The sequence below is a fragment of the Cataglyphis hispanica genome, chromosome 1 (genome assembly GCF_021464435.1).
Source record: "Cataglyphis hispanica isolate Lineage 1 chromosome 1, ULB_Chis1_1.0, whole genome shotgun sequence".
In the NCBI taxonomy this organism is placed as follows: Eukaryota; Metazoa; Arthropoda; class Insecta; order Hymenoptera; family Formicidae; genus Cataglyphis; species Cataglyphis hispanica.
In genome coordinates, this window is record NC_065954.1 from 15,372,518 (window position 1) to 15,386,027 (window position 13,510).

Consider the following 13,510-nt stretch of genomic DNA (forward strand, 5'->3'; position numbering starts at 1 on the left):
ATAGAAATATATTTTTTTATATATGTTGCTCTTATACAGAAAAGGTACACGAGGTGTTCCTCTTTTTTTAAAAAACAAAATTATCTTAATTCTCTAATTCTATAATTAGCAAAATCATGGTACTGTCTATTGCTTAAAGAATTTACTTTTTTAAAATATCATTAACAACTAATAAATTGAATAACAATATTAAAATTTATTGATATCTTTGTGTATCATAAATCACAGACTACTTCTTATGTTCATAGCACAAATTGTACCTCGAGCTAAATCTCAAAGGACACCAAGTAAATCTATAGTCTGCGTTTTAATAATCAATAAATTTTTTTCATATTTTTTGATATGAATAAAAAACGGATAAGTAATACTGAGTAATATTTATACTTTGATTCACTGTGTAGAAAATAAGCATTAAAATTCTTAAAAATCTATTGCCACCGGAACTATTTATTTTATCTTACATTAAAAAATATATTCTCGCGGTATTGTTAGTTTTATGCAAATTAGCTTTTTGTCATTAAAGTCAGGTTTTTAAATGATATAGTACACAAAAGTATTTTACGAATATCAGCAATCGCGAGAATATTGAATATGCAACTTTGTTAAATATATACTACACAGTAATAAAACGTGATCAATTACGCAATTTTTCCGAAAAATTCGGTTGAATATGTAACAATAGACTAAAGACTGCTGTATACAAAATTATCTGAATGCAAGAATATATAACAAACTTTTGGACTGATGAAATACAATATATATTTTAGTATTTATTATGTCAATTTGAACTACATCAACTCAATGTGAATTTATTTATATATTGTGCAAATAGTGCAATTTTAGGACAATATGTATAGCGTAGCATTTTTTGTGTACAATTCTTTCTCTTTATATATATATATATATATATAATAAGTATCCAACCAAATTTGTTATATTATTTCAGAATTTTTCTCTAAAATTTGCAAAACAGCTGTCTTATATAATATCTCGGTACAAACGTTTACGATATAAGAGTATTTATTTATCATCTTATGGAGCTAAATATGATAGTAAAAGAATTACGAAATGTGGATGTATAATTGTTTAATCCTCGAATTTAATGGAATTAACATGTGTATCTATACGTCCGCCACGGTAACTACCGCGTTTCTTCTTCTGCTTTTCATGTCGGAATGACTTGCCCTTTGTATATTTCAATACTTCATTAGCTCGTTCTCCCCATGATCCGCGTGCACCTTTCTGTTGAGCAAAGAAAACAAAGACTTATACATATTTGCGTATCCCGAAGATTAAAGTATATTTACTAATAATATAATTGCGAGATTTATCTCTTACCTTTATATATACAATCATGTATATTTATTATTAATCATCAAATGTGATCTTTTTATTTTGAGGAGGTGCCATATCGAAAGATTTCTTCTTATCGAAACCATCTTTAAAATTTCCCCTATCGCCATTGCCATTGTCTCCCCACGATTTCCTCGGCCTATCGTTTCCGCCCCAAGATTTCCTATTATCGAAACCGCCACCACGACCGCCTCTAAAACCGCCACCGCGACCGCCTCTAAAACCGCCGCGTCCACCATCTCTATCGTTATCGTTGCTCCAACGTCCACCCCTGTCGCCAGCGCCATCCTTATCGCTACCGTTGCTCCAACGGTTACCCCTGTCGCCGCCGCCGCCGCGATTGCCTCTAAAACCGCCACGTCCTCCTCTAAAACCGCCACGTTCTCCTCTAAAACCGCCGCGTTCACCTCTAAAACCGCCGCGGCCTCCCTCATCGCGTCCTCCCCGGAAACCACCTCTACCTCCTCTAAATCCACCTCTGAATCCGTCTCGTTCAGAGTCGTATTTCTTAAAACTATTATCGTCTTCTTTCTCGTCCTAAAACAAAAGAGAGGAACAGGTCAATCTCGCCCACATGTCATAGAAATATATTACTATAAAATAACTCTCTTTTCTCTTTTTGTTTTTATTTGCCACAAATCATATTTAAATGAATTTCTTGTTTGGTGAATGCACGGAAACATTGCCTCACGAGCATGGTCTCAAGCTTTCATAAAAGGGGCGAGTGACCTGTGCCTCTCGGACGGTTTCCGAGCATTTACCTTTGCTTCGAAGGAATTGTTAGCCAATTTAGGATCCAATTCTATCTCCTCGCTTCTTACACGTTGAAAAATGGGCTTTCTTGTCGGCTAAGTACAAAATTATAAGTGATAAGAGAGCGTTCTGCTGCTTTAGATATTTAATATTTAAACAATTATTGCATAGACAAAGCAATAATAGTCAGAATGTGCAATTAAATATTCACCGAACGTACTGTGATAAATCTATATGTTTCAATACACATATTCAATAAGCAAACACGATTCTTGTAAAGAATCCAGAATGTACAGATTATGAATATGTATTGATTAATCATTTTTTGTTCTTAGTTCATTTACTCAATGCTTTGAATCGCATACTGTAGGCATAATCAACGTACCTTGTTATCTTCGTTCAAACTATTGTTAGCTTTCACGAAGTTGCCATAATTATTTTTTGCTAATTTTGCAGGCGTTCTTTCCTCGTCCTCGTTTGAATGTTTCCTTTTTTGTGGTTTGGCTGCCGTCTGAACTTTTGTTTCATCTTCTTTTTCTTCACTGGAATCTGAATCAGAATCACTCGAGTCCTTTTTGGTGCTCGCCTTTACCAATGTAGGTTTTGCAGCTGGTGTTTCGTTTTCCGAGTCGTCTGAATCTTCACTAGAAGATTTCTCCTTCGATGTTTTAATGGCCGATCGTTTCGCGAGTATTTGTACCGCTGCTTTCTCCTTTTCATCGGAATCATCATCGGAATCTTCACTCGATGATTCTTTTTTCTTTATAGAATCAATTTTGTTAGTAGTATTCTGTTTAACGAGAGCTGGTTTCTTGATGGGAGTTTCATCTTCGCTGCTCTCTTCACTTGAGGATTTCTTCTTAACGACAGCTATTGGAGTTGGTTTTTTAGCAGGTTGCTCTTCCTCGCTACTGTCTTCGCTTGAAGATTCCTCTTTGGTAACTGGTTTTGTTGGTGCTGTTTGTTTACCGAGAGCTGGTTTTTTTGTCACAGGCTCTTCCTCATCACTATCCTCGCTCGATGATTCTGGTTGAACTTTTGTTAATGCTGGTTTATTCTGTTTTTGCGGCTGTGATTTCGGAGCTACACCTGTCTTTGATGTAGATGTTTTACTGGGAATAAGAGATGGCTTTTGCACTTTTAGAGGAATAGCTGCTTTTGGTGTAGCTTCGTCCTCGCTGCTCTCTTCACTTGAAGATTCTTTCTTTTTAGCAGCAGTTACCAATGCTGGTTTTTTAGCAGGTTGTTCTTCTTCGCTGCTATCATCGCTTGAAGACTCTTTCTTAGCAAGTGCCAGTTTTGCTGGTTTACTGAGAGCTGTTTTTATCGGCACAGATTCCTTTTCATCGCTACTGTCCTCACTCGATGAAGATTCTGGTTTTGTAGCTGCCTTTGCTGGTGTCAATTTATTCTGATTTTGTATCTTTTGATTTACAGTTTGTTTTGCCTTAGCTGGCTGCTTGGAAGCTACTTTTTCGTTTTCCTCCGAATTACTAGATGATGATTGATCGCAGAGTTCTTGTTCTTTAAGAATGGGTGTTGATGGTTGTACTAGTTTACCTTTAGATTGTTTATTTTTATCGCGTTGGACCTCTTTTAAATCTGCCTTTACAGAAGTAGATTGTTTTTTGTTTGTTTTTGTTTGAACTATCGAAGTTTTCTCCTCATCAGAACTTTCTTCAGAGCTTTCTTCTTTCTGTACAAGAGGTGTCTTGATGTTTGCCTTTGCTTTATTTAATACTTTTTGTGCTGGTGTTTCATCTTCACTGGAAGAGTCGTCTTCAGAAGAATCTGCTACTGTTTTAAGTGGAACTGTTTTAGTCATTGATTTATTGCCATTGACTTGTGCAATATTTTTCTGTGTTTCTTCCTCGCTTTCTGAGCTCGAATCCGAACTACTTTTCTTATTCTGTCCAATTACAGCGACTTTTTTAGAGGAGTTCTTTTGGAAATATCTAAATACTTCAAGTATTGTCGGACATCCTTTTGATAGACCAGGCTGAAAATCAATGAAACAATTTACTTTTTATATCCTGTTATAACTAAATATCTCAATTCTTAATAAATTTGATTATATTAATTTAATTTCTTCTCTTAGGCTGCTTTCAAATTTTGCATTTATATTTGTATGCAATTATATTAGATTAAAAAAGTAAATGAAGAACAAAAAATATCTTGCTTTTCTATTGTAAATTGGCAAGTAACAAAATTTTCAATCTATCGATTTTATCTGTGTTAAATATTTGAACAAAAATAATTAGAGTTTGGAGAGAAAGAGTTAAAATTCTAGAAAAACCGGATTACAATTTCAATGCGATTCAATGCATCTGTAAGATTATCGATATTAAAGTTACGAACATTGATTGCACGCAATATTTGTGAGATTATAGCAGTGAATATTATAGCAGCATACAATGCATAGGTGAATGAAATAATCGAAAGAAAAAATTATGTTCGGCGTGTTGCGTCCACGTGGTGTAACGAATGGCGGCAATCGATCACCGCGTGGTAATCGGCATAACGACACGGAAGTTCGTCATCGAAAATATGGATTCTTACCGCTTTCGTCTTCTTCTGAAAGACCTTCGCCAACGACGCATCCTTCTTCGTCAAATAATCATATATAAGACCGGATATAAATAATTCCTCGATATCGCCCATGGTGCCGCAGAAGAATCGTTGATCGCAACCAAATTCTTTCGACGCTCGCTTCTTTCTGTTCCGTCCGTCCCGTAATGTGTGCCGGTTGTGTGTTCGCGGCGCTGCTGTCGTTTAGTCATAATTTATATAATCGATAGATGGGTTTCTAGAATCGTATCTGGTACTTTTTATGATCACGCATAATGAAAATGCGCTAGAAAGAAATCAACCAATCGCGCACCGAATGTAAAGAACGTAACAACATGGCTCTTTTTATATGATCTATCAATTTTTTTATGCGTATGCGTTGATGTGTGATAGCAGTTAAACTTTCTTTAATTTTTTTTTATATATATAGTAATTGGCTACGCGTCTTTTTAACGTGCTGAATTTCTTGTATATATGTATACAAGAGTTCTCATTGGCTGTTTCAATTATCGTTTTAGCGCGTTGGTGCATGATTGGTCAAATCTAATTCATTGAATCCCGAACGTTTTTTTTGAAATTCGTGGACCGGCATCTCCTTCGATCTTTCGACGAGAAAGTGTGATTTGATTTTCCGGTATTATGACGGAGACACAGCAAAAAGCCAAGTGTATTACTCTGAAAGGTTCCGCCGAATTGGTTACACAATACCTACGTATGTATAATCTTATTGTTCAATCGGAACTGCAAGAGATACTTGTAACCTCTCTGATTCGTTGCAGTGTATGGAGTCAATAGTATACTCTATCAAAGAGGAATATATCCGCCAGAGACATTTCAACCCTCAGAACACTTTGGTCTATTTATCTTCACGTCTACGGATGAAAAAATCACGGCTTTCTTAAATACTGTTCTTGGACAAATTCAAGAATGGCTCATTCAGCGCAAAGTACACAAGATCACGCTTGTTATAACGAATGTCAATACAAAGGAGGTGCTGGAAAAGTGGGATTTTAAAGTCGATTATGAAGATCAGAAAACTAATAGTATCAATAGCAACATCAAGGCTGATTTGCCTGAAGAGACAAAGGATGTAAAAATTATTCAGAAGGAAATACGTGAAGTGATACGTCAAATCACAGGTAATGTCTGATTGCGGGAAAAGATTTTAAGCAGAGTATTAGATCTTTTCGTTGGATGTACTTTTTAATATAAAATATTCCTACAGGCACAGTAAGTTTTCTGCCACTCTTGGATTGCCTGTGCTCCTTTGACATACTTACGCACACAGTACCTGACTGCGATATCCCTAATCAATGGGACGAGACTCAGCCAGTTTTTATCGCAAATAGTCAAGAGGTACAACTTAGATCATTTTCAACTTCTATACATAAAATGGAAACTATAGTTAGTTACAAAAATACATGAGTCCACTTCTTTATTTTTTTATATGCAACAATTGTAAATACAAATTCCATTTTATGTCCTGTATTAAGCATTACTTACCAAAGACTGCTTTTATTAATTGCTGTTAAATATGATTTGATTATTAATGATTGATTCAAAGTAAGAATCACATAACAATACAGTAATACTTTTCTATATTTGTAGTAATTTAACATATCAATTATATTCTCAACATATTTTTCACAAATATTTTTTAATCAAACATTTTTTAAACATTTAGAATATTGAAAGGAATAACATTATATTTTAATAAATATTAAATTTTTAATTGGCAGTAATGTTAATTAAATACTAACGATACATATGAATAATTTATATTTCAATTAATTTTTTTTATTATATTATAAACTTATTGAAATGAGTATTGTGCATTAAAATTTATTATTACAATTTCTAGAATTTTAAAATTATGTTTTTGCATAAAAAAAAGAAAATATATAGGAATTATAGGAATAAGAAAGGAAGTACCAGGAGCACTGACAAGAATCTTGGCAGATTTTATTAAAACATAATTGACCATTACACTTAACATAGGAATTACATTTGATTACTTGGCAAAGCATGACAGATACAACTAGAATAAAATATTTTCGTTTGTCGACGTTTCATGTAATTTGCCTAACGGTTAGCATCTTCCAATGTAAAGCTTTTCTCACATGGAATCTCGATACTAATCTCAATCATTTCCTAACGATCCTCGCATACACTCCATCTTGGAGTCTAAAGCATTCTAAACGGAATCGCGCATAATTCAAACATAATCCGGCGTCATGCTTTTTTAATTTAAGCAAATCGTATTTTACAAACACATAGGCCTGAATTATTAACGTAACCTATTCAATCGTAATCTGCCTCGTTCGAGTACGAACGAAAATCGGTAATAAAAATCATCTTGTGCCTTATACACGCTATTGTTTGTCCGCGATGCCCAATACTTGGTGCTTGATTCGATGACAAATCTAAATGATTGGAAGTTCAATCTCTTTTTATGTAAATAATTGGCAGGTGCTTTGAAGGTTTAACTTTTTATTGTACAAGCCTCACAAAGAGCAACAATAAATAATTATAAAAACTTATTGTGAAAATGTTTTTGAAATTTATGAAAAATATTCGAAAAACATTTTTTTGCAATATTTTGTGCAAATATTTAAGTAGGATAAATATTTTCTATGTGTATCCGATCATATATCATTGATATAATTGATATTTGCCAAATTATTTCTGGATAAATCTATTTAAATAGAAACATATATATATATATATATATATATATATATATATATATATATATATAATTGTAGAAATATTTTAATTTTTTAATTTTGTATTTTTTATTAATCTGTAATTGTAATTTTATGGTCTACTTAGTATTAATAATTAAAGATATTAAATATGTGTGAAGCTCAATTCTTAACAAAGGGAAAATCAATACTTTAAAATCTATAGAGAGCGTAACACATTTTTATTGCATACTATTCATTAGACGATTGTTATAAATGTGACGCTTTAAAAGATAGCCAATTATCGGAATAAAAGAAAATCGCTTCTCTCATTTATATTTGCCATATTACGAGCATATCTCGATTTTGCCGAGATACGATCGAAGAAGATCGTATTTCGGGAAACATCGATGGCGATCTATACCTTTATTAGTAATTCGCCGTTACGTTTCCCTTACAATAATTTCGCTATTAACGTTAATACTTCGTGCTGCTAGAATTAGCCATATAGTCCACGGTGCGTATTCTGTTCGCTATAAGGACTATCGCGGAATGCAAACGTTCGCTTCACGTTACATGTCACAACTTCTGTCCGCTTGGCCCGTCTTGGAGATATACGGTAACTTTTGAGAAAATAGCACACTTTCGAGCATTCCCGATTGTAAAAAATATTTCAAACTTTTGATGCATTTTTATGAACATCTTAAATTTCAACGATCCATCTTTACAGATATTTTATGCGAATTACATTAATAAATTACATTAATAAATATTTTACTTATTCGAAATTTCATGGGTATTACATTTTCGCAATTCTCTCTTAACATTAGCAATTGTAATATTTTTCGGCAATCAATATATCTGTCTTTTTGTTCTTTTATTTTATTTTTTTGACAAACACATGAAAGATAATATTTGAAATTAGGAATGTGTTTGATGAATAGTATTTTACATTTTGCAAGAGATGATTTGAGTTTCTAGCGTGGCGACATTTCACGTGAATACAACTGCATATAATTAGACATTAGTAAAAGTTTTTCCCTACTTTTGAAATATTCCGTTTCTCTTCAAAAGCACGTGTTTTATGCCATAGACGGACATTACAATCGTAATACTTCTCCGCATCCAAGCCGTGCGCTCTTTAAATGCGCCTAGACTAGTTTTGCTCCGCATTCGTTTTTTAGCTCACACACTGCGAAAGCTGCTGGAGATACGCTGCAATTTTACAAATGTATTTATCCCGTTTTGTCTCCGCCATACCGTAAGAGAGCGATAAATCGGACAATGACAATAATCAAGCTTGCCGATGTGAATTATTTTAAATTCTTTCTATCTCTCTCGCGATATAAATTAGAGAATTGAGATCGTTATTAAAAAAAGTGGCAAAAATTTTAATGGAAAGAAATTGAATGTAAGGAAATATTTATTTTACCAGACTAATAAACATTGAAATTTGATTATTTTTATTATATGTATAATGAATATAAAAGCTATAACTTTTAAAATTAATAGTCGAAATCAATTTTGAGCTTTAAATCGTGATAACGATAAAATAATCTCGAATGCATTTTTTCAATGGTTCAAGTATAATTTTACCGTTAATAACGGTGCCAATAACAATAAAATATAAATATGCACAGAGATATGAATTTATATTTTAATTCTCTCTTATATTTTATTCTTAATTTTCGTAAATAATTCAATAATTCAAATCGGCTATATTGTTTGCTTGGTGGCGGCAGATTATTTTGTCGCATGTCTGTACGGTATAACAGAATATCGTGGATCGCGTTTTTAATAACATTATGCGGTAATTCTTCGTAAATATCGTAGAAACGTGTCTCTAGTAAAAACATTGAAAAATAAACAACGCGAGAAACAATATACAATATTTTACAGTAGCGCTTAGTATACCAATGATCGGGTGTTGTCGTTTTCGCAAAACGGTGATTCGCAGCGATCAGAATTTGCGAAAATGTCGTCGATCGAATCGCATTCAATTATATCGCGTCTCCGTATAATCGCGATAGCATGATTAACGGGAGACTTTTTTCAACCATAATTTCGATCGAGCACTCGTGCGTGAAAGAATAGAAATCAACTAGCCATCGATAAATTATTATAATTGTTGGCTATATCGTAATTGATGAAGTAAACATTTCATCGCATTAATCAATCGCCGATGTGCTGGGCGTGCATACGCGATGCTAAACCACCGTTTCACGATCTCATCCACCTCCCGCATGGACCAAAAATCGATTCCTCTTACGTGTAAAATCGCGTTCGTTTCGCGACGCGCGTTTAGTGCAGCGCGTAGCGTGCGCAAAAGGGCACGCTCGAATTGTCATTTTATTTATTTATACACTTCTACTTAAGTTTACCTCTTACTAACGCTATATCGATTTACGATCGTTTTTTTTATGCATAAAATATCATAAAATACATTCTTTCTTTTGTTCACTATTCGCGGACTCGCCGTCTCGTCTCGATAGTCGCGTGTTCGAGCCGAATCGCAATTTTAAAGCCACATTAGTAAATACATTGACAAATATATCAAGATGTATTATTTCTTAATAAAATATTATGTTTCCTTGGATTTATTTTTCTGTTCATTTTATTGAGAAAGAAGCGAAGAAAATTACTTTATTTAGAATCTCTTCACAATATGTGTATTGCACACACATTGTATTTTTAAATATGTATCTAAAGATTTAAAATAAATTATATATAGATAGAAGTAATGTATTTTTCCAACAAAGGAGTCTAATTTCATTTGTACAACTGTTATTCATTAATATTTCCGCTATCATAAAATCGAAACTCGCTCGTTGACGTCGCGAAATATCGATCATCACGGCGAGTCTCACGATGTACTCACGATGACTTTCATACAAATCGTTCGATAGGTACGAGCGACGAAACGAATTCAACGAAAAAGCACGGCGGCACTAGTAAGCTTGCACGGACATCATTCGCTACGACGATCTCTCTTTTTTTTTATATTTTTTCGCTCGAGCATGTTTCTGATTTATAGCTAGAGTCGCAAAGTACTTTCCGCTTCTCATCGCGTGAAAACGGCTCGGAACACTCTGCTCGCTTGTTCGCCCACAAAACTACTTATACGTAACTGTGTAAATTCCTAACGATGTAAAAAGTAAGCGCATGCGTTCACTCTCGTCGATGGAAATGTCAAATACATTCGTCGATCGACATTAGCCGACTATTATAGTAATTCGCATAAAAATTTTTTAGCTTTGTAAAGAGAATTTTCTTTTACTTGACAACTTTAAAATAATAGAAAAAAACGTGTTTATATTCAATTGGGGTCGTTTTTTAATTGACATTTTTCATTTGACATTATTTAAACAATTCTTTATGTAATGAAAACATAATTATATTAATTCAAGAAATTTTTACCCCTTTGCATTCGCTATTATTATTGCGATAAAAATGAAATTATAATAATTGTTTGTCTTTTCTGGTAGCAGAAAGTTACTTTTACGTCGAGGTTTATTGTGAATTTCTCTTAATTAAAATGAATTCGATTTTGTTGTAAAAATAATAACATCATGGTCGTACAATTTTAACATCTCCTATGCGCCCTTCATCACTTCATGAGCGGAAACAATTCGGTATTTTGATCGTTCGAGAGCCAACGCATTGCGGCGCGAGTGCCTAAAAAGGGAGTACGAGGGGTTACTTTGTACAATAGGAGCGTCCTGAACGCATCATTGAAGCCGGAATTTTCTTCGGCGAAATCTCTTCGGGAATCGCGGAGCGCTTTTTCGCGGCTGGCTGAGTTCTCTCTCGAGCATACAAAACAGTTGCGACGTATCTTCCGGGCTGTATAAAATGAAATTTTCGTTTTTTAACCGTCCTAATATCTTCACAAATAGTTTTAGTATCGACTTTTACGATTGTACTGTCTATTTTTGAAAATTGATTTACATTTTAAATGCTGAAGTTGAAAAAAATAAAAATTTAATTCCGAGGAAAATAATTTAAAGTCGAAAATAATGAACATATGTGTTAGAAATAAATAAGAAATATGATATTTGCAAATATAATAAAAAAACAAAATCTTTAGTCTTTCTACACACAACGAGTTTAGAACATATTATTTATGAAATGTAATATGCATTTAATACGAATAATAAATTAAAGGAATAATATACAAGCGTTTAAGTAAAGTATATAAACAACATTTCAAAATATCTTAACATTAACAAAAGTCTGAAAGAAAATTTGACATAAATAAAAAAAAGGTTTAAAATTAAAAATATATTTAATTTTTAATTAAAAATTACAAACGTAAAGATAGTAAAAGAAAAACAGAAATGTATAAGAAGTAGGTTGAAATAGCTTAATTGAAAATTTTTAGAATAACATTGTGAGCCTTCATGAGAGTGTATGCGTGTAATTAACGGTATGAGATTAGTTATCTCCTTTTGCATTATTGACCAAAGTATTCAAGAGAGAGTTGTCTAGTTAAAATTTTGCTGCAGCAGCTTATGTAATTGTAGGACACTCCGCTAATTAAAGCGCCACGTCCTGTTTGTAGAAGTTGAACGTCCCGTGTTACCCGTTACTTGGTGCCCGGAAGATACCGCGGTCCCTCCTGCGTAAAACTCTGATCCTGGAAATCCTATTACAGTACTCGGGATCATCCTCGCGGGTTCTCTCTTCCTGCGCAATCCCGTAAAATGATATCACGACATGCCCGCGGTAGTACGTCGATCTGCACGTGCCCTATGGTATAGTTTTACGACGGCTTTCCTCTCTTATTCCCCGTTTTCCCCGTACAAATCTCACTGGAAACGGAGCAATTCGAGATCCACTTTATGATACATTTTTCCTTCTATCCTAGCAATAATCACAAGTGGCGCTTTTGCAATCGCGATATTTCGACATTGACTAAAGTCAATCGGCTTTACAACGTAAGATCATTTATTTGTCGAGCTCTGAATGCCATTTTTGTGGAAGAAAATAACGAGGATTAGAAAATGATTTGTGTTTTCTAAAAGTGTTGTCCTGATTGAAAAAGCAGTCCAAAAATTCTCTTAAAAATCGCGATTAAAAATATTATCTATTAACCAGGAAATATTCCACAATAATATTTCATCGGTCCAATTAATCAAATATTGTTAAAATAATTTAAAACAATTTATTAGTATAATCGAAGAATCAAGAGAATTAATTTAACAGAAAATATATTCTCAATGATTATAACACTCATTTTTTTAATATAACGATACTATAATTAACAAGTTTGTACTTACGATTTGTAACGAGATAATAATATTCCCGCGAAAAAATTTCAATCAAAAAAGAATAGATTATAATAAATGGCAGAGCGAGTTGTTATTAATATTTTCTTCCACATTCATTCGCGTCTCGTGATTCCTTCTCGTCGAACGGAAGGTTGAAGTTTTCTTGCAGATGAAGTGGCGAGGTGCGTCGTTGGAAGTTTTCTAATCTCGTTTGTGGAAGAGGCCGGGATTTCCTCCGAGCAATATGTGAGTACTGCAATGTGACGGTCTATAAACAAACGATAAGAATTATTCAACGAACACTTTGTGAAATAAAAAGTCTTTGAAATAAAAAAAGCATTATCTTGATTTTTCGAACACTTTTGTTATCGCATCCCATCTTTCATGTAGAAAAATAAATCCTTTTCCTATCTCAGCTTTCTCAATATTCGTTAGACCTCATATATCATGCATAATTCTTGCATTGAATTTGCATAATTCTTCGCTTAATTTTCTATTCGAAAAATTAATTACTTTAATAGACTCGATATTGATATCGAAGAAAAAGATATTAAAGAAGAGTAAAATGATCATCTAGGTTTGATTGGTATTTATTGAACTGTGCTTCAAATAAATATTACTATCAAAAGTCAAGCAAAAACGGAAATTCGACAACATTTCATTAATTTTGAAATTAAATCATCACGCTATCAAATCGTACAGAATGTTAGTGAAAAGAGACAGAATAAAAAAATGTGCTCGAAGAATAAAGTATTCAAATTTTAATTTGTTTTTATCGAAAAAAATAGGATATTTTGGCTTACGCTCTTTGGTCAGCAAATATCGATCATGTGCTTGCTCCGAGGAAGAATATCTTTACCTGAACTTTCGGCCAACATTCCC

The 13,510-nt window shown here is 33.4% G+C and overlaps 3 protein-coding genes across 5 annotated transcripts in view; 1 reads left to right on the plus strand and 2 right to left on the minus strand.

Moving 5' to 3' along the window:
• Positions 1-127: 127 nt before the first annotated feature.
• On the minus strand, positions 128-4,863 carry LOC126848365 (uncharacterized). Of its 2 annotated transcripts, none has more exons than XM_050589213.1 (4): positions 4,666-4,863; positions 2,492-4,105; positions 2,115-2,201; positions 128-1,242 (listed from the first exon to the last, which is right to left on the minus strand). In XM_050589213.1, the coding sequence occupies exons 1-4, from the start codon at positions 4,765-4,767 to the stop codon at positions 1,087-1,089; spliced, it is 1,959 nt and encodes a 652-aa protein (XP_050445170.1). In that variant the 5' UTR covers positions 4,768-4,863; the 3' UTR covers positions 128-1,086. The 2 variants fall into 2 exon arrangements, with proteins under 2 accessions (XP_050445170.1, XP_050445161.1); XM_050589204.1 differs by lacking the exon at positions 2,115-2,201 and adding an exon at positions 1,339-1,890 and having other exon boundaries at positions 1,072-1,242; positions 4,666-4,861.
• Positions 4,864-5,214: 351 nt separating this feature from the next.
• LOC126848918 (mitotic spindle assembly checkpoint protein MAD2A) lies at positions 5,215-6,396 on the plus strand. The gene is made up of 3 exons (XM_050590267.1): positions 5,215-5,386; positions 5,454-5,813; positions 5,900-6,396. The coding sequence occupies exons 1-3, from the start codon at positions 5,314-5,316 to the stop codon at positions 6,097-6,099; spliced, it is 633 nt and encodes a 210-aa protein (XP_050446224.1). The 5' UTR covers positions 5,215-5,313; the 3' UTR covers positions 6,100-6,396.
• A 1,076-nt stretch (positions 6,397-7,472) lies between these two features.
• Positions 7,473-13,510, minus strand: part of LOC126848592 (protein vein) — a 321,069-nt gene continuing 315,031 nt past the window's right edge. For both annotated transcript variants that reach the window (XM_050589593.1, XM_050589602.1), the window contains exon 9: positions 7,473-12,896. The gene's annotated coding sequence lies outside the window, so the exon portion shown is untranslated. The remainder of the gene's footprint in view (positions 12,897-13,510) is intronic.

Bases quoted from the DNA above. Each gene is read 5' to 3' on its own strand.
- LOC126848365 (XM_050589204.1), bottom strand. From the start codon at position 4,767: ATGGGCGATATCGAGGAATTATTTATATCCGGTCTTATATATGATTAT. The intron at 4,106-4,665 runs GTAAGAATCCAT...ATTGATTTTCAG, and splicing joins TTCAGAAGAAGACGAAAGCG to CCTGGTCTATCAAAAGGATG. The intron at 1,891-2,491 runs GTACGTTGATTA...CTTTTGTTTTAG, and splicing joins GTTTGAACGAAGATAACAAG to GACGAGAAAGAAGACGATAA.
- LOC126848918 (XM_050590267.1), top strand. From the start codon at position 5,314: ATGACGGAGACACAGCAAAAAGCCAAGTGTATTACTCTGAAAGGTTCC. The intron at 5,387-5,453 runs GTATGTATAATC...GATTCGTTGCAG, and splicing joins ATTGGTTACACAATACCTAC to TGTATGGAGTCAATAGTATA. The intron at 5,814-5,899 runs GTAATGTCTGAT...ATATTCCTACAG, and splicing joins AGTGATACGTCAAATCACAG to GCACAGTAAGTTTTCTGCCA.